Source organism: Phyllostomus discolor, chromosome 13 (genome assembly GCF_004126475.2).
Source record: "Phyllostomus discolor isolate MPI-MPIP mPhyDis1 chromosome 13, mPhyDis1.pri.v3, whole genome shotgun sequence".
Taxonomy (NCBI): domain Eukaryota; kingdom Metazoa; phylum Chordata; class Mammalia; order Chiroptera; family Phyllostomidae; genus Phyllostomus; species Phyllostomus discolor.
This window is the reverse complement of record NC_040915.2, coordinates 71,474,192-71,498,398: the sequence shown is the minus strand read 5'-3', so window position 1 is coordinate 71,498,398 and position 24,207 is coordinate 71,474,192. Positions and strand designations below refer to the sequence as shown.

The following is a 24,207-nucleotide window of genomic DNA, read 5'->3' as shown; positions in this document are numbered from 1 at the left end:
CAAGTTAGAGCACAGCCGTCCTCCACCGGTCGGGGGACAGTGGGACGTGGGGACAAAAGTGGTGGTCAAGTCCAGCGCCCCATTCCCGGAGAACAAAACTGGCAAAGCAAATCAAATGAATCGTCCTGAACAAGTGGCATCAAAAGCTTAGAACTCTAAGTGCCCTCAGCATGGATGTGCTACTGTGAACGCTGAGGAGCTCAGGGTCCGGACTATAACTGGGAAATCTTTTTTCCTAGGGGACCCAACTTGGTTTCCAAGGAGGACTGTCACTGTCCCTGCTGGGAACACCTTGACTTGTAAGGTCTCCTACATGATACCTGCTCGGTCCCCTCCTCCGTACCTCCTCATCTGTCCTGATATAGTTAACTCCATCTGGCTTCCCCGGATTCTTGTAACTGTGAAATAAGAGAGGGTAGTTCAGTGATTACTGCTTACCGTATTAATGCCAAATTGAACTTTATTTTTCCACAAAAGACAGGCTCACCTTTCCTCGCTCTGTTTGTTGTTGATAAAGTACCCACGTCTATATGCACAGCAGATGCCCACGGTTATCAGGGTCAGGACAGCAAGGACAACCAGAACCCCGCCAATAATCCCACCGATGTTCAGGTCATCTGGGTTAAAGGAAGATTGACGGGAGGGAGGATGCATGTTGTTCACCTGCTACACCTCCTCCCCACCTCTAGCCTTCCCGCCCCCCCTGCTCCTCAGGTTCCTCCAGCCAGAAGAACAAAGTGAGAACACGTAAAACTCTTTCTTTCCTAGACACACAGGACACCATAACCCCTGATTTCACTTGTGAGAAGTACTGAGACCTCTATAGTTCAGATGCTGTTACAGTTACTGCTGTAATAAATAGGGTCTGGCACTGCACATATGATGGGCTCAAAAATCCCCTGGCTAAATCTCTGAAAATATTATTACTGGAAGAAACGGATACACTGTAAAAACAGAATTAGGAGCCAGGAGTCTTACAGAAGAAAAATTCCTAATTTCCAGGACTTCCCTTGGCTGTGATTAGTTGGGGAAAGAGAGCTAGTTCTCAGCAGTGACAAACACAAGGTGAGAGTAAAACCCTCACTGGGTGCTGGCCCTCTCATTCACAGGCCCCGCCCCAGTGGAACCCTGACTCTGTTTTCTCATCTCTGGATCTCGGGCAAAGGGGCTCGGTCCCGTTTAGCGTGAGAGCACTAAAGGCTGTTTCCTTCGTGCAAACAAAAATGCAATGAAAGATGTACAGGGGATGCATTGGAAGGGGGTTGTTAAAATTCCCCCTTATCTCAATAGAGTGGCTCTCAGTATGAGGGCATATTTAAAAATCGACTGGAAATTTTTATTTTAAAATTTCAACTCCCAAGCTCCACCCCTAGAGATTCACCAGGTCCAGCGCAAAGCCCAGGAAACGTCCTCCTCATTTGACAGAGGAGAAGGGTCACGGAAGGCCGTCCCGCACACAGACACTTCCTGACCTCCCTGGAGATGGGTCTGTTGAGTCTCGGGGTGGGTGCTGGAATCTGAATGTGAAACAGTGATCCCAAACGAGTCTCATGACCAGGCAAGTCTGGGGAACACTGCTCAGGGGTGTCTGCACGTGGGGAGGAGGGAGGGATGCGGCGAGTCCTCAGGTGTTTCTGACTGCCCCATCTGCCCCCATTCTGGCCTCGACACCTCCTCCTCCAGAAGCGATGCTGCTGAGAGGGCATCATCACAGAACAGGGGCTAAAACTCTGCTTCAGATCACTGCAAAATGGTTACAACTGGGTCAGTTTCTGAGGACTTCGCACAACCTTATGTTTTTATCAATTACAAAGTAATGGGGTTGACTAAACTCAGTTAAAAGCTACATAATTAGCCACGTTTCCAACATCACAAGGCTCTAAAAAGTCTATTTTGAGGAGATAAACATATTGCAAGGACCACTTATTAGTCATTTAGCTATTACTCAGAGCTTCCTCATCTTTCAATGTGCCCAAGTAGATTTGGGTGGATCCAGTCATCTATGGAAGAAAGCAGAAGAGTTGTCTAAACTGATGGTCTGAGACTAAATTTAACATGTTCTAGCCACTTGCCAGTCTTCAGAGGAAATCTTTTCAAAAAGCAACTCACAGACTTCCATCTCCTGCTCCTCACACTTGGCTGAGCCAGCGTCGTTGGAAGCGATGCAGTAATACCGGCCGGAGTCCTCCTTGTGAACAGCACTGAAATCCTGCTCCAGGAAACCACGAGGGAACAGTGAGACCAATCAGCAGGGCAGATGTCCAAGGGCTGGGGAAGGAGACCCTGCCCTCCCCCAACCCCCTCCCGCCAACCTGCTAATCTCAGAACATAGTACAGTGTCTGCTCCTTGGCTCCTGGTTCCCCTTTGGCTTCCAGGTCACTGTCTGGGGTCCCTCCTGATATTCTCTCCTGACACTTGCCTGAGAGCTCTGAACAACAGATGCCCCTTGGCATATGGAGACAGCAAAGCCTAGCACCATCCAGAAGGAGAGGCAGGGCCTGACTTTGATTCAGGAGAAGGGACTCTGATAATGATTGTTCCTCAAGCAACACTTTAACAACACAAACATGGAGGGGTCCTATCCTACAGTCCAGCCAGCTCCCCTCTGCAGTGAGATATAGCGCAGGTCTGCAGTCCTGAGTGTCCCCGAGCCTGGTGTGAGTCCCCAGGTGCTCTGTCCCCTGTGCACGACCAATGTGCTCCCACCTCTTCCCCAACCCACCCTTTCCCACCAAGGTGCTTGGATTCTTTTGAAGCAAATTCTAGGCACATTTTATCCACAAACACTTCAATAAGCACCCCTAGAAGATAGGTACTTTTTAATCATGACTACAACACCATTATCATGCCTAAAGCAACAGACAATTCCTTACTCTCAAGCATCCAGCCCATTACCCAATGTCTCCGGTTGTCTCACAAGTTTTACAGTTGGATAGTCACTTCAGGACCTTTTCCTGAAGAATTTTTGACATGGGTTCTTAGCTCCCATCTTAAAAGGTTTCATTCTCTCTCCTAATAGCTGCTCTTTCCACAACAGGTTACCCTTGCCCCAGCAAAGACATTTCTGTCCTCACCTCTCAGAAGGGATCTTACCAGAGTGCCTGTTTCAGAGTTCATGAGAAAAGAGGAGTTTTTAAATCTGGGGTTGGTCCTGGAATCTTTCGGCAAGGGCAAGTCATTGCGGTACCAGCTGTAATGTGGTGGGGGGTGGCCCTCCCGCTCCTGGCAGTACAGCGTGGCCGCCTTGCCTACAGGCACAGCCTTTGGTACTCTGCACACCGGAGGTACTGGCTTCACTGCAGGAGAAACACAGGGTGGCATTTAAAATCAGCGACAAAGCTGTATTGCGGGCATTGGAGCCCGCAATAAATCCTCTCCCAAAACAAGAAAGCCAGCCAAGGGATCTGCACCACTGCCACCCCCACAGTCGCATGAGCCTCCAGACTGCATGAGATCTGCCACTTGAAATGTGCTGCTGTAGTTCACCCCTACACCCGGTGTAACCCACAACTGTTCCCAAGGCCTCCACCTCCTGAGCAGCGCCTCCTACAGCTGGTGGAGGCAAGTGGCAGAAGCTTCACCTCCATCTCATCCTCCACCCAAATCCAGCACTCTCAGGTCCCCAAGCTTTCCCTCCCTAAGTCATGTGATGCCCTCAGGGATGTGGTTATAGAGGGAAAGAAAGTAAGAGCTGATCTTTGTTTTCTTCTATATACAGGTTCACAAGGCCTGAAAGGGGGAACCTACTTTAACTTCATATGGGCCCCTACCTTGCACAGTTAATTCAATGACAATCTCATCCATCTCTTTGCGGTCATTTCGAGCCACCACCTCACAGCGGTAAAGAGCTGAGTCTGTTCGGGTCACATTCCAGATCTTCAGAGAAGTTTGCCCAAATAGTTCTGCACGACCTGCCAAATCACCTACAGAAAAGAAGACACAGTAAAGATGTCTTTGCCACTTGCAGAAGGTGGTTTCTGGGGCCGGCACTTGGTGCCACAGTAAGACAACTGCAGGTTGGCTTCCATCTCTGTCCCTTGGTAAAGGAGGTGAGCTCCCTGACGACACCAAGCACCGAAACAGTGCCTGTGTGTCGAGGACCTGTTGCATGTGTCTGTTTTTAAGGCAGGGACTCATTTCCTTCTCATCGTCCTCAGCAGGGGATTCCCACTAAAAGGAAAGACAACAAACCAACGCCATTAAATAAACCCCCAGCATGCTGCAGATGGCGCTGCGACAAGTGGGTCTCCGCATGCAAAAGAATGAAGCTGGAACCCTACCTCACACCACAGACACCACAGACCTTACTGAAACTTGGAGTCTGTGAGACTTAGGAAAAATGAAGACGTAAATCATCATGACCTTGGATGGGCAATGATTTGTTAGATACGACACCAGAGGAACATGCAGCTCTCTCTCACACACACAGTTACATTCGCCTTCACTGGACTTGCATAAAAATAAAGACTTCTGTGCTTCAAAGGACACAGCAAGTGAAAACACAATTTACTGAATGGGAGAAAATATTTACAAATGATGTATCTGACAAAGGACTAGTATCCTGAATACAGGCCTACCTTGAAGACACCACAATAAAGCAAGTAACACAAAAAAGCAAGTTTTAATCTTTTTGTTGGTGGAGGGTCTTGCCTTCAACTGGTTAAAAGACACAACCACCTGTAAAGCACCATAAGGTGAAGAGCAATAAAACGAAGCACCAATAATAAAGAACTTGCAAGTCAACAATAAATAGACACATAACCTAATTTAAAAAGACAAAGGATTTGAATAGACATTTTTCAGAAGATCTGCAAATGGCCAATAAGTACATGAAAAGACACTCAACACCTTCAGTCATCAGAGAAATGCAAATCAAAGCCACAGTGAGATACTGCTTCACACCCTCTAGGACGGCTAGAATCAACATGATGGGCAATTACAAGTGTTTGTGAGGATGTAGGGTAATAAACTGCTGAAGGAATATAAAATGGTACAGCAATTTGGAAAACAGTTTGGCAGTTTCTTAACACACACACACACACACACACAACTATACAGGCAACTACTATATGACCTAGCAATTGTCCTCTTGGTCATTTATCCCTAAGAAATGATGTGCACACAAAAATCTGTAAATAAATGCATTGTTGATAACAGCCAAAAGGTGAAAATAACCCAAATGTCCATGACCTGATGAAACAATAAAATATTATTGATCCCTATTTTATAAAAGGAAGTACAGACACATGCTACAACACGGATGAGCCTTGGGAACAGCATGCTCAGTGGAAGACGCTATTCACAAAGGGCACATGGTGTATGACTCCATCTCCATGAGGCATTCAGAGCAGGCAACCCCGTCAGGAAAATGTAGATTAGTGCCCTTGGAAAAGGCAGGGGGGGTGGGGGTGGAACAGTAGAGGGGATGGGGAGTGACTGACTACTGATGGGTATAGGGGTTTTTTAGGGGGGCAAACAGAAGTGTTCCGGAATTTGACAGTAATGACAGTTCATGTCTTTGCTGAAAATACACTTTTAAAAAGTGAGTTTTATGCTGTTTGAACATCTCAGTTTTTAAAGAAGCATGAAGAAGCTTAAGAATGACAACTAAGGGAAGGAGTTATGGCATAAAAAAGGGGGGAAATGACACAAAAAAGTAGAAACTATTACTAAACCCGCTGTTTAGTGAAAAGAATTTATGACAATACGGTACAAACAGCAAAGTCTTAGGACAGAGGACAAACAATTCCTGAGGCATTTTCTAATAGAAAGGTCTGCTATCCAGCGGCCATTAGTGAGGACTGGAACTCACACCACACAAGAAAACGCTGGATGAGAGCAGATCGGGAGGCTTGAGGTGCAGCCCTGTGTTGAGGAAAAGACCATGCAGACTGAAGTTTCCCTCCAGCCCTCATACCCTGTGTGCTGAATAGTCTCTCCATCCTACAGGCTAAGTGGAAGGTGTTTAATTCCCAGAAACAGGAAGTGTCTGTGGAAAATTCCCATTTGGTTTCTTGAATGATAAAAACTGCATGAACAAGGCTTATCAGGAGCAGCTAAGTTGCCAGAGAAAACGGATTTGTTTTCTGAGAATAACATGTCTATCTTCAAAAACAAGGGGTGAGGGCTGATGTTGGTGGGAAAGCAAAACCCTTTTAAGAGCCTATAACCCCGGATGATATTGAGGACCCAAAGCAGAAAGACCATGAATGCAGGCTGTTTCCACAAAATCCCTTTCCCATCTCCAAAACCTCAACTGCCCAATTCTCTGAGAACTCTGAACCAGCCCATTTACAACTCACCTGCACATGTGCCTCACACTGGCTCCCTCCCTCCTGCCCAACCGGAGGTCCTGTCCCACTTCCCGTCTCTGGTGGCTCCTCGTCTCCCTCCCTCATAACAGCTAACTCCCAGTAACGCCTCCACTTTCCTCTTCTCATCTTGCTCTCCACAGCCTCGACCTCCCCCTCGGCTCAGGCCACCAGCAGCTCCCTCCTGGATCCCACAAAAGAATGCTGAATTGCTGCCCTGCCCCAAGGTTTGCCCTTCTCCAATCTCTTCAAAGTGACTGACTGGTCATTCTTGGGCATAAATGCAATCAAAGCCACTCTTGCCTTCGAATCTGTCCACGAGCCCTCAGGAGCCTGTCCCTCCTCACCAGGGTGCACTGCCTGGCCTTGGCGCCCCTCTGAACAGAGCCCCCTCCTTATCTAAGCCCCAGCTATGGGGGAGCCCATGCTGTGTCTCTAATAGCCAAGCTGCCATTTGCAGCTATATCTTTACACACAATCTTCTTTCCTTGCCCAACCCATTTTTTCACCCCATGCCTCACCACCTGGCCCGGCTATCTAGCCTTTCCTCGCACATCTGCCTGAAGGTCAGTCACTTCTAGGAAGCCTTTCATGGCCACCTGTCCTGTGCCTACTTCCTGCAACCCCACAGGATAACTTCCTGCCAAGCAGTCCACAGGTGCTTTCTCGGTATGGTACACTTGCACCCAGTAAACACTCGTCAAATACGAATGCTTGTCTCCTTGCAATTCCACACAATCCTTCAAATTAACTCACATCACTAACGTCACGGGTCATGTAAAAAGACGGCCCAGGAAAATGTTCACTCTGACACTTCACAGAGATGTTTTTCAGAGAGATGAAAGTCCTAATAAGTTGGTATTTGTTGAAGCTGGGTGACAGGGTCAGGCAGGTTCAATATGCTATTCTCAATACCTTTACAGGTCCAAATTTTCCATAAGTAAAGCAAAACAAAACAAAAAAACCAGTCCGGCTATGGAGGCCAGACCAGCAGGAGGAAAGAAAGTCTCTAGCCTCAAGGGCGTGCCTGAGCCTTGTAGACAAAGGAGCTTACCCTGAATTTTGTTGTCAAAAAACACGTATGTGGTTTGGGCATCTTGAATTTTCTTCCATTCGATCCTGGGGTTATGTGTCTGTGAATCTGTAATGATACAAGACAGCTCCACACCTAAGGAGCAAAGAAAAAAAAGAGTTCTCAGGGCACGTGGAATGACTTCAGGTTCCTTGTATACCCAGACCACTTGAGCTGTCTGCAGTTTTAGAGAGGCCTTTCGTGCAGATTAAAAACCCAGCCATCTCCAGGCTCCAAGAGGCTTTAAGGAGATTGATTTTAGACAGAAAAGGCATAAAGATGATCAGCAAGAACCCCTACTAAACAGAGAAGACATTCCCCTTCATAGTCTGCCTGTGTGTAGGATTTCCTCTCGTGTGAGTACAAAGCCGGGACAGGAGCCAGACCTGGGCCACTCCAACCCCTGCAGAGGTCCCCGGGGCAGCCAAAGCAGGGCTTCCTTGGCTTGCCCGCACAGCAAACACACTGATGAGCCGCCACCCGCCAGAACATCTCTCTCTGGCACTACACATGTGTGTGTTTGTTCTGAGTTGGCTGCAAGACTGAAGAATGCCCATTAGATGGTGCCCATTCTCCTCATACACAGTCTCCCTGGCACTTACTTTCAAATTCTGGTACCACTGGGTTACGGTTGCTGGATTTGAGATTCACAGCTCCTATCAAGCAGCCTGAAAGGAAAAAATAAGTAAAATCAGAGACAATGTGACTCTGAAACAGCAAAGAACCTTAGGACTGAGGTCAGATTTTCCCCTTCTACATAGCTTTACTCACTAACCACAAAGGACAGAAATATATAGTATTCTGAAACAAAGACCCCTGGATAGATACAGCAAGTAGACTGCTTTGTCTCTCAGTCTGACCTTCACTGGAAAAAATGAAGAGAAAGAGAAGAATTCAGAGAATTCACATTCCTTCTCCGTCCCAGATGCAGCGCCCGAGGCTTTAAAGACCTTTCTTCTGAGAGCTTCCTTCTTGCTTAGAGTCGTCGCTAATTCTTTCAATCGTCCAGACCCCAACAGGCGCCTTCTTGTCACCGCCCCACCCCCTCCCCGCTTCTCCACCTCCTCTAGGCCTCGAATCTGGCAAAGGCACTGGGCAGATTCAACGTGGCCCAAACCCTTGGCCTGGTGCTGGGCGTCAACACTATCTGCCTATGGTCATCAGCCACGTCGTCAGAGACCCCTCCTTCCTGTGTTAGACTCACATCCAACCCGGGAGTCCTCTCCATTAAGCCGTTTCCACCAGCCTTGAACAAAGGGGTAAGTATCATAACAGAGGGGCGGCATTGTAAAGCTAAGCTGAATGACACTACTGACGAAATCAAAACTCGTAAGGTAACCCCTTTTGGAACTCGCATCTGGCCCTCTCTGTGCTTCAACAAACATTAGAAACCGCTCTTCACAGTCTCGACGTGTCCCAGCCAATTTTCTCAGAGAACATCAAGTAGGCACACTGGTCACCCACAAAATGTCACTCTTCAGGCACTCGGTACATGCCTCCCCCAGAGGTCTTTGTACATAAAACTCGTAACAAGGTCTGCAGGTATTCATGGACAGTATCAGAGAAAGAAAATGTACAGAAAGACCTACACTCTAAGACAATGTTTTCAACCTTTTTCATCTCATGGCACACATAAACTAATAAAATTCTGCGGTACCCCCAAAATATATTTTTTACCGATCTGACAAAAAAAATGGGTATTATTTTGATCATGCACACTGGATGGCTCTTGCTGTGCTCTCTGTTGTCATTTTTTATTTGACAATCTGAGAGAAGAGAGGTCAATGCCCCTCACTAAATAGGTGCTGTGTGTTGTAAAAATTCTTGCTGGCCACCAACTGAAAGTCACTGCTGTAAGGGGCTTTCTAATTCCTTTTACATTAAGTGGACTACAGGTCACAACAATCCATTCTTTTCCTTTTTTCAATCATATTTAGTGGTTCAGCTACATCTATACATCCCAGTACACATTTTGATCCTTTCTTTCTTATTTAGTAAGTATTCAATAATTATAACAAAAACTCTAAAGAATAAAAAAAATCAGAAGTATAATATATCTGAGTTGCTATTAGTTTGCCCTTCTTGCCCTGACTGGTGTGGCTCAGTGGGTTGGGCATCATCCTGCAAACTGAAAAGTCACTGGTTCAATTCCTTGTCACGGCACATGCCTGGGCTGTACGTTCAGTCCCCAGTCGGGGGCGTGTGAGAGGCAACCGATTGATGTTTTGCTCACATGTCAGTGTTTCTCTCCCTCTGTTTCTCCCTCTCTTCCCAGCTCTCTAAAAATAAAACACTCCATTCTCCAAAAGGCTGTAGAACAGCGTAAGTTCATGTTATTTTGTTTTGTTCACCACGAGCATGTACAGCACTTTATACTTCCCACTCAGTCTGAAAGCTCCCACTGACCCATGAGTAGAGACTAATCTATGATGTCCTGAGTGTCTACCAAGGCCACACAAGTTCCTTCTGGGGAAAGTGACTACAGACATTTATATAAGACCACTGTAATTTAGATGGTGAGACCCTGAAGCTCTGGCTACAAATGACCATGACCAGGGACCATCTTCTGACCCAAAGGCTATCAAGAGGGACTTAGAGTAACACATGAGAACTTTGCCCAACTGGACAACCCTATCTGATCCTTTCTTTTAGGAGGTATGAAGCTATCCCTGGCTGGTGTGGCTCAATTGGGTGCTGGCCTGCGAACTAAAGGTCATGGGTTCAATTCCCAGTCAGGGCATATGCCTGGGTTTTGGGCCAGGTTCCCAGTAGGGGATGCACAAGAGGCAACCACACGTGGATGTTTTTCTCCCTCTCTTCCTCCCTCCCCCCTCTAAAAATAAATAAATAAAATCTTTTTTTTTTAAGTATGAAGCTAAAAGAAATGAATGAATGAATGAATTAGAGAGTTTACATAGTTACCAGAGAAACAGAGTAGGAGTAAAAAGAGATAGACTGACTCATCCAAATGGTACAAACACTAGAGTTGGTAACATGAACCAGAGCACAAAAAAGATAACAGCAAAGTGAATCTAGTGGCTCCACCAAATCTCCACCAACCCAACTAAGATTTTTTTAAAAGATTTTATTTATTATTTTTAGAGAGGGGAGGGAAGGAGAAAGAGAGAGAGAGAAACATCAATGTGCAGTTGCTGGGGGCTGTGACCTGCAACCCAGGCATGTGCCCTGACTGGGAATCGAACCTGAGACACTTTGGTTCACAGCCCGCGCTCAATCCACGGAGCTACACCAGCCAGGGCAAGACAGATTCTTTACAATAAATCTCTCAGGCAAACTGGGCAATTTTGCTTCTTTTTTTTTTAAGATTTTATTTATTTATTTTTAGAGAGGGAAGGGAGGGAGATAGAGAGAGAGAAACATCAATGTGAGGTTGCTGGGGGTCATGGCCTGCAACCCAGGCATGTACCCTGGCTGGGAATCGAACCTGGGACACTGCAATTTTGCTTCTTATAACCAAAAGCAGCTCTGGTAACACAGCCCCAGATAATGGAAATAATCGTCCCTCTTATCCCTCTCACTGCAGCTGCAGTGAATGCTCTGTACTCCTTAAAGAACGTCTGCCCTAACCTCTTCCTGCCCACCTCCCCAAGATGAGTGTCACGGGCACCTGCTCAGACCAGTCCTGGAAGACAGTGAGTCCCAAAAGGATTCAAGAACAGAGGACCACAACGAGCAAGTGAAGTTCTAGCTCAAGCGATTATTTACAGCTGCTGGGTCCTTGGTCTGATGGGTCCCAAGCTGAGAGTCCCTCCTTGGAATTCTCATTCTTTCCCTAAACAATTCCCATGTTTATAAATATCCTACACAGGCGAACCTCAGAGATACTATGGGTTCAGTTCCAGCTAACCACAATGAGGCCAACACTGCAACAAAGCAAATTACATGAATTCGGTGGTCTCCCAGTACATATGAAAGTCATGTTTATACTATACTGTAATGTACTAGGTGTGCAATAGCATTGTGTCTAAAAGATATACATACCCCAACTAACAAATAATTTATTGCTAAAAAGTGCTACCATCATCTGAGCCTTCGGTGTCTTGTAATCTTTTTGCTGCTAGAGGGCCTCAGTGCTGATGGCTGCTGACCGACCAGGGCAGTAGCTGTTGAAGGCTGGGGTGGCTGCGGCAATTCCTTAAAAGAAGACCACAGTGAAGTTTGCCACACTGACTGTTCCTTTCAGGAAAAATGTGTCTGTAGCCTGCGGAGCTGTTGGACTGCCTTTAACCAAAGAACTTCTGTCAAAATGGGAGTCAACCCTCTACAAGCTTGTTGCTGCTTCGTCAACTATGTTTATATAATACTCTATAAAAATCCTTTATCATTTCAACAGTCTCCACAGAATCATCATCAGGAGTAGATACCATCTTGAGAAACCACTACTTTCCTCACTCGTAAGAAGCAAGTCCTCACGGTTGAAGTTCAATCACAAAGTTGCAGCCATGTGGACCCCTCTTCAGGCTTCTAATTCTAGTTCTCTTGCTATCCCCACCACATCTGCCGTTAGTTCCTCCACTGCAGTCTTGAACCCCTCCAAGTCATCCACGTCGCCAGCAGCATCTAGAATCGTGAATCCTTCCCAGGAGGGTTTTGACTTACTTTGCCCAGATCCATCAGAGGGATCACTGTCTACCACAGCTGTAGCCTTACACAATGTACTTCTCAAATATAATAAGACTTCAAAGGCAAAATTAATTACTCCTTGACCCATGGGCCACAGAATGGATGTTTCAGCAGGCAAGAAAACTTCAGTCTCACTGTACATCTCCATCAGAGCTCTGGGGTGACCAGGGGCACTGCCAATGAGCAGGAATATTTCAAAAGGAATCTTACTTTCTGAGCAGTAGGTCTCAACAGCAGGCTTAAAATATTCAGTAAACCACACTGCAAGCAGACATGCTGTCATGTGGGCTCGGCTGTTCCATCTGTGGAGCACAGGCGGAGCAGGTCTGGCCTCATTCTTCAGGATCCCAGAACATTTAGACTGGCAATTGGCCTGCTGCCTTCAGGTAGAGTCCTCAGCTGCGTAGGCACCGGCAAGAGAGTCAGACTGTCCTTTGAAACTTTGAAGACCTGCACTGGCCTCTCCAGCTATGGAAGTCCAGGATGGCATCTTCTGCAATCCAGGAGTGTTTCTTCTACACTGAAAACCCGTTGTTCAGGGCAGCCACCTTCATGAACTGTCTTAGCCCCATCTCTGGAACACTCGCTGCTTCACACTGCATTCCATGTTGTGGACATGGCTCTTTCCTTAAACCTCACAAACCAACCTCTGCTGGCTTCAGACTTTCTCCTGCAGCCTCCTCACCTCTCTCAGCCTTTGTGGAATTAGCACTTTCAATTTCCTTCAAGAATGTGTCCTTTGTGTTCACAACCTTGCTGTTTGGTACAAGAGGCTTCGGCCTTTCGCAGTTTTCGGTGTGCCTTCCTCACTAAGCTTAGTCACTTCTAGCTTTTGATCTAAACTGAGAGACACGTGACTCTTCCTTTCACTTGAACACTTAGAGCCCACTGTAGGGTTATTAATCAGCCTAATATTAATGTTGTCATGATTCAGGAAACAGGGAGGCCCGAGGAGACAGAGAGCAGGAAGGTCCAGCTGGTGCAGCAGTCAGAACACACACATTTATTAAGTCTGTCATCTTACATGGGTACAGTGCAAGGTGCGCCCCCCCAATTCTAATAGTAACATCAAAGATCACTGATCACCATACCATATGCAATAATAATGAACATGTGTAGAATAATATGAGAATTAGCAAACTTTGCTAGACAGAGACACAATGTGAGCAAATGCTGTTGGAAAAAACACCAACAGACTTTCTGGACACAGGGCTGCCACAAACCTTCAATTTTTATAAAAAAACACAGTATCTGTAAAACAATAAACAAAGTATGCCAGTAATGCCTACTTTTGCCATTCCCAAATAACTCAGGATCCCACTTTAAAATAATGTTTGCCATTTAAGAATATTACATAAATGAAAATATATAGTAGGTGACCTTGAGATTGACTTTTTTTTAAAGATTTTATTCATTTATCTCTAGAGAGAGGGGAAATGAGGGAGAAAGTGAGGGAGAGAAACATCAATGTGTGGTTACCTCTCACATGCCCCCAACTGGGAACCTGGCCTGCAACCCAGGCATGGGCCCTAGACTAGGAATCGAACTGGTGACCCTTTGGTTCACAGGCCCACAATCAATCCACTGAGCCACACCAGCCAGGGCTGACTTTTTTTAAATTACATTTTATTGATTATGCCATCATAGTTGTCCTGATAGTTCGTCCTTACCCCACTCTAACCAGCACCCCCCACTCCCTCAGGCAATCTCCCCACCATTTTTCATGTCCATGAGTCACACATGTAAGTTCTTTGGCTACTTCATCTCCTATACTGTACTTCACATCCCTATGGTTACTCTGTAACTACCTATTTGTACTTCTTAATCCCCTCACCTCTTTATTCATCCTTCCCCACCCCCCAATCTGGCAACCATCTGGTAACTAACTTCTTTTCTCTTGCTGTTTTTAAGAGTCTCTCTTTATCTTTAACCTTTGGCCTTTTAATTATGATATGCCTTGGAGTGGGCCTCTTTGCATCCATCTTAATGGGGATTCTCTGTACTTCTTGGACTTGCATATCTATTTCCTTCATCAAATTAGGGAAGTTTCTTTCACTGTTTTTTCAGATAGGTTTCCAATTTCTTGCTCTTTCTCTTCTCTTTTGACACCCCTATGATACAAATGTTGGACCTCTTGAGGCTGTTCTAGAGGCTGTTTATATTATTTTCATTTCTTTGGATTCTTTTTTCTTCTTGTTCTGTGTGGTTGTTTTTAGCTTCCTTATGTTCCACGTCATTGATTTGATTCTTAGCTTCGTCCACTCTACTGTTGTTTCCCTGTAATTGTTCTTTATTTCAATTAGTGTATCCTTCATTTCTGATTGGGTCTTTTTTATGCTGCCGAGGTCCTCACAAAGTTCCTTGGGCATGCTTATAGCCAGTGTTTTGAACTCTGCATCTGATAGACTGTTTATCTCCATTTTGTTTAGTTTTATTTCTGGAGTTCTGATCAGTTCTTTCATTTGGGCCATGTTTCTTTGTCTCCTTCTTTTGGCCACATCCTTGTGTTTGTTTCTATGCATTAGGTAGAGCTGCTTTGACTCCATGTCTTGGTAGTGTGGCCTAATGTAGTAGGTGTCCTATAGGGTCCAGTGGCACAACCTCCCCTATCACCCAAACTGGGTACTTGAGGTGTGTCCTTCATGTGGGCTGAGTACACCCTCCTCTCGTAGTTGAGCCTTGATTGCTGTAGGTAGATCAATGGGAGGGATTTACCCAGGCCCGTCAACCATAAGGATTGGCTGTGACCACTGACCACCAACTTCCACCATCGGTAGAGGATCAGCTGTGCACAGGACAGGGTGGAGGTGCTCTGGCATGGTCTGTAGCTGTCTACTGGTGTTCTGGCCCTGGGGTTTCCCAGGTGGTGCAGGTCAAGGTCAGCCCCCACCTGTGTTTAGCCTGGGACACCCTGCCTGAGGTGTAAGGCAATCTGAGATGGCTGCTACTTATGCTGAGTTTAGAGATTCCCAGGTGAAGCCAAGTTGTGACTGTAATCTGGTTGCAGCTAGGGCTCACTGAAGCCAACTGTTGCTTGGTAGGATTTAGGAGCCAAGACAAGCCATTCTTAAAGAAAAGCAGCTTCGGTGGGCCGGTAAATTGGGTGACGCAGAGCCTCTGGGGATCTCCAAGGTGGATCAAACAGTGTTAGCCAGGTTGATAGAGTCTCAGATATGGCACAAGCTTACCAGCTCTGTGGAGGGGGGGCTTGGCAAAGGGACAATGGCTTCTGCTCACCTTGATGCCAGACACTTCATTTCCTCCCTTATACTACTGGTGCCTCACAACCTGCTACACTGGTGCTGGAGCTCAGAGGAAGTAAGACTGAGCAGGTGAGTTTGTGTGTGGGTTCTTTAAGAAGAACCACTTGGGTCTCCAGCAGTTTCGTCCACCGACTCAATCCCTGCTGGTTTTTGCAGCCACAAGTTGTGGAGACTTATCTTCCTTGCACTGGAACCCTGGGCTGGGGGGCCTGGTTTGGGTCTGGGACTCCCAAGATATCCGTCCTAAATTTTTATCCATGTGGGTGTGGGACCAGCCCATTCCAGACCTATACTCCTCCTACAAGTCTGAATGGATATAGTTTCTTTAATTCCATAGTTGTCAGACTTCCACTCAACTCAGATTTCGTAGTTGTCAGACTTCCATTCAGCTTGATTTCTGACATTCCAGAGTGATGGTTATTCTATATTTTAGTTGTAATTTTGATGTGGTTGTGTGAAGAGATGAGTCATGTCTGCCTATGCCCCCATCTTGAGTGGAAGTTGAGACTGACTTTTTTCATTCAGCATAATACCCTTTAGATACAACCAACTCATGTATAACAACACTTCATCCCTTTCTGTTGCTGTGTAGTACTTGATGGTATGCATGTACCATAGTTTGTTTCACAATTCACCCACTACAAACATCTGGACTGTTCTAGCTTGGGGCTATTATCAATAAAATTGTTGTGAACATTTGTTAGACAGGTTTCTGTATGAAAATAAATTTCCTTTTCTCTGAGATAAATGCCCAAGAGTGCAAATGCATTTTATTTTTGCATTTAGATATTTTCTTTGGGGTTATCATGAAAATTACATTAAATACACCACCAACTGTCTAAAGTTATAACAAACTTGAGTTGATACCACTTTAACTTCAGTTGTGGACAAAAAAATCTACTGTTTTCTCCTTTATGCTACTGATGACACAAACTGTAGTTTGTGCATCTTTACACACTGGATGCCTTATCAATAACATAAATTCATAACTACTTTTATGTATGTGTCTTTTAAATTCTGTAGAAAATAAAAACTGCAGTTATAAACCAAAATTATAGTAAGACTAGCTTTTACATTAGTCTGTGTAATTACCTCTACTGAAGATCTTTACATCTTCACAGCTTTGAGTTAGTCTAGTGTCCTTTCACGTCAACCTGAATGAGTTCCTATAGCGTGTTTTTGTTTTTGTATTTTTGGAGAGTAGGTCTAGTGGTAATTAACTTCCTGAGCTTTTGTTTATCTGAGAACGTCTTAATTTCTCCCTTCTTGTTTAAGGTCAGTTTGGCCAGATATAAAATTTTCCACTTCTAGTCTTTTTCCTTTCAATACATTAAATACACCATCCAACTATCTTTTGACCTCCAATGTTTCTGATGGGAAATTAGGCAATTATCTTATCAAGGATTTCTTGTATGTGATGATTCATTTCTCTTTTGCTGCTTTCAAGATTCTTTCTTTGTCTCTGGCATTTGACAATTTGATTATGTCTCTTAAGGTGGGTCCCATTAGGTTTATTCGACTTGGAGTTCACTGAATTTCTTGGATTTGTAGATCCATGACATAAATGAAATTGGGGAAGTTACTTCAAATAATCTTTCTGCCTCTTTCATTGTCTCGTCTCCTCCTGGGACTCTGATAAAGCATATGTTGGACACCTTGATACTGTTTTACAATTCCCTTAGGCTTTGTCATGGACTCAATTCTGTACCCCCCACCCCCACCACCACAAGACACAAAAGAAATTAATGTTGAACCTTAACCCCTGATACTCAGAATGTGACTATATGTGGAGACAGGGCCCTAAAAGATGTGATGAATTAAAATGAGGCCATTAGGGGCTCTAATCCAACCTTACTAGTGTTGTCATAAATCCAGATTAGGACACAGAAATGATGTATGTGCACAGAGGAAAGACCATGTGAGGACACAGCAAGAAGGCAGCCATCTGCAAGTCAGGAGGAAGCCACAGAAGAAACCAAACCTGCCAACACTTTGATTTGGACTTCTACTCTTCAGAACTGTGAGAAAATAAGTTTTTGTTGTTTAAGCTGCTCAGTCAGTAGTATTTTGTTATGAAAGCCTAACAAACTAATAAAAGATCTATTCATGCTTCATTCTTTTTTTCTGCTTCTCAGAGTTGATCATTTAAATTGTTCTTATCTTCTAGTTCATTGATTCGTTCTTTTGCCCGCTCACATATTCTATTTATTCCTTCCAGTACATTTTTCAATTTTGTACTTTTGAGCTCCAGAATTTCTTTTTATAATTTCTACTACTTTGTTGATACTTTGTTGCTCAAATAATGTTTCCCTGGCTTCCTTTCAATGTTTTCTCTTAGCTCTTTGAGTACAGTTAAGGAAAATAATTTTTTAAAGACTTTATTTATATTATTTTTTATAGAGGGTAAGGGAGAGAGATAGAGAGGGAGAGAAACATCAATGTGTGGTCACCTCTTACACGATCCCCACTGGGGATCTGGTCCGCAACCCAGGCATGTGCCCTAGACTGGGAATCAAACCTGTAACCCTTTTTCTTTGCAGTCCAGTGCTCAACCACTGTGCCACACCAACCAGGGCAAGAAAAATAATTTAAAGTCTCCATCTAGTAAGTATGCAGTCTGGGCTTCCTCTGGGACAGTTTCTGTTCACTCATTGCATTCTTCTGAGTGAGCCAGGTCTTACTGGTTATTGTTATTCTTTGTGATTTTATTGTTGTTATTGTTGTTGAAAATTGGGCATCTGACTATTAAAAAGTGGTTACTCTAGAAAACAGATTCTCCTTCCCCAGGGGATGCTCTCTTTGTGTGTATGTGTGTCTAAAATAACTACTGCTGAAGGGTGTAGAAGTCTGTTTTGAGACTTCTTCTTTTCTCAAACACTGTTCCCTTTTAAGCATGATCATGAGGTTCCTTGACCTTGTCTTCCGCTAATGTTCTGACAGAAATTTCATGTTTTGATGAAAATTTCTTTGAATGCCAAAAGCTAAAATAAACACACAAAACAACAAAAATAAATAAATAAAACAAAAAAGAGAGAGCGGCCACCTCTCCCAAGTCTTTGCAGATTAGCTCTGTGCAGGGGCACTCTTGCACCCTTCCGCTAGGCTGGCTTTGAGTGTAGGGATCACCCTGAGATGTTATGTGGATGTTTTAAAAAATCTGAATTTCCCAGTCTCACCATGACTTATCTTCTAGGTCTTAGACGACCTACTGTTTACTGTATACCTCTCTAGTCACCTTGGCTGCTGCTCTTCCCACCTGCGTTCAAAGTTAGGTGAGACAAAGGTAAGTGCCTCACGTAAGTCCTTCTGGTGTCCCTGTGCAATGTACACAATTATTCGCAAATAGGGTTTGCTCTGCTCCCTCCAATTTGGAGGGCTGTGGGGAAACACCGTGTTCAGCAGAGGGCAGGGCATGGTGAACATAATTGTCATTAAACTTTTCTACCGTTTTGAAGATGGTTTCTTCTTGATTAGGTATTTGCATAGTTGCAATAAACCTTTGACTGTTTTTGGAACCCCTACAAAGCCAACTCAGCTTTTGTTTGGTTTTTTTTTTAAAGTTTCTATGAGGGAACAAGAGCCTGGAGATTCCCATTCTACCTCGTGATGATGTCACTCCAAGCCAGCACTGTTGCTCCTACTATTTTGTTCATCTTTTATTTCAGCTACTCTTCATCATCACTGCACCTACAATTCCCAAACATCGTCCTTAAGATACAAGAAGTTTTGGGAAGTGGTATTGATTGTAAGAAAAGAGTAACACAAGTTCAACACAGTATGATAGAGGCATGTCAAAAATCTACAGCGTGTGTGACACACCTGGCCGGCGAGTCACAACTCAAACCTAAGACTGCCTGACTCACTGTGTTTGTTTTCAGTGTTTCTTCTGGAAACGTAGCTCTCACTGTAAATTGGGAAGGTGGCATTTTTGGCTTCTTCCATGATTTCCCAGGACTTAACTGCTTCAAGTAGAACTGAAAAATGTGTTTTCAACACAAAAGAATTAGGTGGCCCAATCCAAAACAGAAGTAACAGTTCAGGGTTGTGCTTGTGATTCCATTTTCAAGGCTCTTCTTTATGCCAAAACTATGTACTACTGTCAAGAAATCTGAATCCTATTTTTAATTTTCATACTGACTGTCAGTGTTGATTTTGTAGCCCTTAGTTTTCCCAAATGTGATTAGAAAATCTTTACCCTTCTTTCACCAACACTTTAAGATAAATAAACATTTTTGACCCTTTTATTTTTTTACATTTCCTATATAGGAACCAAAGTCTATCTAGTGGCCCAAGGAAGAGTAGGTTTCAGAATTTTTTTAATTTTATTTTTTCAATTACAACTGACATTCAGTATTATTTTATATTAGTCTCAGGTATATGGCATAGTGGTTAAACAATCATATAATTTATAAAGTGATCCCCTGATATTGGAAACACCCAAATGGCACCATACTTAGTTATTAAAATATTACTGACTATATCCTCTACACTATATTTTACATCACCATGATTATTTTGTAAATACCAATTTGTACTTCTTGATCCTTTATCCATTTCTGCTCCTGTGTCCCTCCCCTTTGAAAACCCTCTCCCCTCTGGAAACCATCTGTCTGTTCTCTGTATTTATAAGTCTGTTTCTTTTTGTTTTTATTGTTGTTCAAGTACAGTAGTCTCCATTCTCTCGCTTCATCACTCCCCCCTGCCCCACCCATCCCCACCTCCCCGCCTCAATCCTACCCTCTTTGGCATCCTATCCCTTTGGCTTTGTCCATGTGTCCTTTATTTGCTAAGTGAAATAAGCCAGGCAGTTAAAGACAAATACCATACGATCTCCTCTATAAGTAGAACCTAATCAATAAAACAAGCAAAATATGAGTCTGTTTGTTTTATTGGTTCATTTATTTTGTTCTTTAGATTACACATGTAAATGAAATATAGTATTTGTCTTTCTCTGACTTAATTCACTTAGCATAATACCCCCTAGGTCCAAGTATGCTGTTGCAAATGGTAAGATCTTATTCTTTTTTATGATTGAGTAATATTCCATTGTATATATGTATCAGTGCTTTGTTATCCACTCGTGTATTTATGGGCACTTGGGATACTTCCTTATCTTGGTTTTTATAAATAATGCTACAGTGAACATAGGGTTCATATATCTTTTCAAATTAGTGTTTTCAGTTTCTTCATACATATACCCAGAAGTAAAATCACTGGGTCACAAGGCACTTCCATTTTTTAATGTTTTGATGAACCTCCATACTGTTTTCCACAGTGGCTGCACCACTGTGCAATCCCACCAACAGTGCGCTAGGGTTCCCTTTTCTCCATATCCTTGCCAACATTGGGTGTTTGTTGATTTAATGATAGCCATTTTGACAGGGGTGAAGTGATATCTCATTGTGGTTTTAATTTGCATTTCTCTGATGATTACTGATGTTGAGAATCTTTTCTAATCTTTATTGCCACCTGTATGTCCTCTTTGGAGAAGTATTTATTCAGACACTCTGCCCATTTTTTAATTGGACTGTCTTTTTGGTGTTAAGCTATATGAGTTCTTCATGAATTTTGGATATTAACCCCTTATGGGATATATCATTGTGAAAAATCTCCTTCCATCCAGTATGTTGTGTTTTCATTTTGTTGACCGTTTCCTTTGCTGTGCAAAATTTTTTTGTTTAATGTAATCCAATTTGTTTACTCTTTAAATTTTGTTTCCCTTGCTTGAAGAGATATACCAGAAAATAAATTCTAAGAGAAATGTCAGAAAGTTTGCTGCCTCTGTTTTCTTCTAGGAGTTTTATGGTTTCAAGTCTTACATTTAGGTGTGTATATGGGATAAGAAGGGGGTCTAGTTCCACTTTTTTGCATGTATCTGTCCAATTTCCCCAATAGTATTTATTGAAGAGACTGTCTTTACTCCATTGCATGTTCTTGCTTCCTTCATCATAGATGCATTAACCATATAGGCATGGGTTTATTTCTGGGCCCTCTCTTCTGAAACTACTGATTTATATATCTATCTTTATGACAGTAACATGTTGTTTTGATAGCTACAGCCTTGCAGTACATTTTTGACAGCAGGGAGCATGATACCTCCACTTTGTTCTTCTTTCTCAAGATTGCTGTGGCTATTGACATCTTTTGTGGTTCCATATAAAGTAATGGATTGTTTCTTCTAGTTCTGTGAGAAAAACCACTGGTATTTTGATGGGAACTGCACTGAATCCATATATTTCTCTGGGCAGTGTGAACATTTTCATAATGATAATTCTTCTTATCCAGGAGCACAGTACATACATCCAAATACTGTATCTTTATCTTTACTTGTATCTTCATCAGTTTCTTCCTTTGACGTCTTATAATTCTTCAAGTACAGTTCTTTTACCTCCTTGGTTTAATTTATCCCTCGGTATTTTATTTTTTGATTTAATAATAAATGGAATTATTCTCTTAATTTCTCTTTTTGATAGTTCATTATTGGTGTATACAAACCTAACCAATTTCTGAATGTTTATTTTGCATCCTGCTACTTTACTGAATTTATTTATCAGTTCTAGATGTTTTTTGGTGGAATTTTTAGGGACCTCTCTATATGTAGTACTCTGTCATCTGTAAATACTGGCAGTTTTACTACTTTCTTTCCAATTTGGATGCCTTTTATTTCTCTTTTCTGATTGCTGTGGCTAGGACTTCCAATACTACGTTAAATGAAAGTGGTGAAAATGGCCATCGTTCTCTTGTTCCTGCTCTTAAGGAAAATGCTTTTAGCTTTTTGCCATGAGTGTAAAAAAGCTGTGGATTTCTCAGCTGTGGATTTCTCAGCTATGTTCTTTACTATGTTGAGATATGTTTCCTCTATTCCCATTTTGCTGAGAGTTTTTATTATAAATGGTGCTTCACTTTGTCAGATGCTTTTTCTGCATCTCTCAATATAATCATATGACTTTTATCCTTCATTTTATTTATGTGGTGTATCACATTAATTGATTTACAAATATTGAATCAACCTTGCATTCCAGCAATAAATCCCTCTTGATCGTGGTGTATGATCTTTTTAATGTATTGCTAAATTTGGTTTGCTAATATTTTGTTGAGGATTTTTGCATCTGTGTTCTTCAGGGAGACTGGCCTATAATTTTCTTTGTATTGTCTTTATCTGGTTTTGGAATCAAGATAATAGTGGCAATAAATTTCTAACTTAATGACTTTAGGCCTGAGACCAGAAAATATACTAATGCTGAATACCAAGAGTGAAAGAATACAAACTAGAATCCCAAGAAAATTCAATATGAATTCTCAGGCAGGTAAAGGAGAGGTAGGCTAAAAGAGAAAAGGGGAGGAAGGAAAGAAAGAAAGAGCAAATAAAGGAAGCAAGAAGAACTGAAAAGGAGAAAATTGAAAGACATCAAGAAAAAGCATAAAAATTGCCCTGGCTGGTGTGGCTCGGTGGACTGAGTGCCGACCTGTGAACCAAAGCATGGCTGGTTTGATTCCCAGTCAGAGCACATGCTTGGGATGTGGGCTAAGTCCCTGACAAGGGCATGTAAGAGGCAACCACACACTGATATTCTTCTCCCTCTTTTTCTCCCTCCTTACCCCTCTCTCTAAAAATAAATAAATACAATCTTTTTTTTAAGAAAAAGCATAAATATAAAATGAAAACATAAAAATGAGGATTCCTGACTTTACAAGAAATCCAGAAATTCTAAGTTTTTTAGCATCAAAATATGCTAGAATTCATAGCGAGCAAAGGCTGATGGTCTTCTGGTTCAATGGTATTTAATCCCAGTTATGAAGTAGATGAGTTCTGAGGATTTGGGCAGTGGGGTTCATTCCTGGGAAGGCTGTCTTTGCAGGCTGGCAGAGATGACAAAGAATTTATAAAACTGCACAGAATGACATTTCCAACCATTTTAAGGAAAAGGCTCGACCTCAGGCTGGTGTGCTCTCAGGCTGATAACAATTATAGAATTAGTTCAGTGTTAAGCCAAGGATGAAACCCAGAAGAAAAGCCTCTTCTCTCCCTCCCTTACTTCTTTTTTCTTTTTTCTGTAAACAACACCCAAAAGCCTCTCTGGTTTTATTTTAACAAGGAAAAAACACCACTGCTTGGTTCACACTGTTCAAGTCAATGTGTGCTTTCTGCCTGGAGGTGCCTCCCACCCACACTGCTCTCTGCCTGTTCCTTCTCCTCTGCGCCTTTCGTAATGATATTCTAGAAGCATCGGTACTTACTCCATTTTTCATTGGGCCTGCTTGTTTGAAAAATATTAAACTAATTCTGTATTTCCAGAGGCATCAAGCTTTTAAAAAATTCTATTTTATTGATTATGCTACTACAGTTAACCCAAGTTCCCCCCGGCCCACCCCAGAAGCATCGCACTTTAACATGGCATTGTTCAGAGATACCACAGTTCCAGGGGTGGGGAAGGGAGCTAAGTGAATTCCAATTCATTCCCCAAAACAGCCTTCAGATAAGGGCAAGCAGTATCATTTTCAGTTGGGAAGTGAAGCGGCTACGTGACCTAACTCTAGTGCTCAGCTAAGTGATGAAGCTAATATGTAAGCTATTACAAGTCCAACGCTCTTTATTTTTAAAGATTTTCTTTATTTTTCAAGAGAGGGGAAGGGAGGAAAAGAGAGAAAGAGAAATACCGATGCACAAGGGAAACATCGATCGGTTGCCTCTCGCATGCACCCCAGCCAGGGACCTGGCCCGCAGCTCAGGCATGGCCCTTGACTCGAATCAAATCGTCGACCTTTCCATTTCCAGGATGATGTCCCACCCACTGAGCCACACCAGCGGGGGCAAGTCCAACACTCTTTCCATTACACTGTATTTTCTACAATTCCCTTTTCTCCCCGTGACACCATGAAGAAAATTAACTAATATTTGTTTGGTTTTATGTGTGT

The 24,207-nt window shown here is 43.1% G+C and overlaps 1 protein-coding gene across 1 annotated transcript in view; it reads right to left on the bottom strand.

Moving 5' to 3' along the window:
* JAM3 (junctional adhesion molecule 3) overlaps nt 1-24,207 on the bottom strand; it is a 75,855-nt gene that overhangs the window by 2,263 nt on the left and 49,385 nt on the right. Inside the window, exons 2-8 of the mRNA XM_028528714.2 lie at nt 7,987-8,052; nt 7,367-7,480; nt 3,772-3,924; nt 3,095-3,297; nt 2,110-2,209; nt 488-617; nt 344-398 (exon numbers count right to left, since the gene is read on the bottom strand). Of these exons, the coding sequence (XP_028384515.1) occupies nt 344-398; nt 488-617; nt 2,110-2,209; nt 3,095-3,297; nt 3,772-3,924; nt 7,367-7,480; nt 7,987-8,052 (821 nt within the window). The remainder of the gene's footprint in view (nt 1-343; nt 399-487; nt 618-2,109; nt 2,210-3,094; nt 3,298-3,771; nt 3,925-7,366; nt 7,481-7,986; nt 8,053-24,207) is intronic.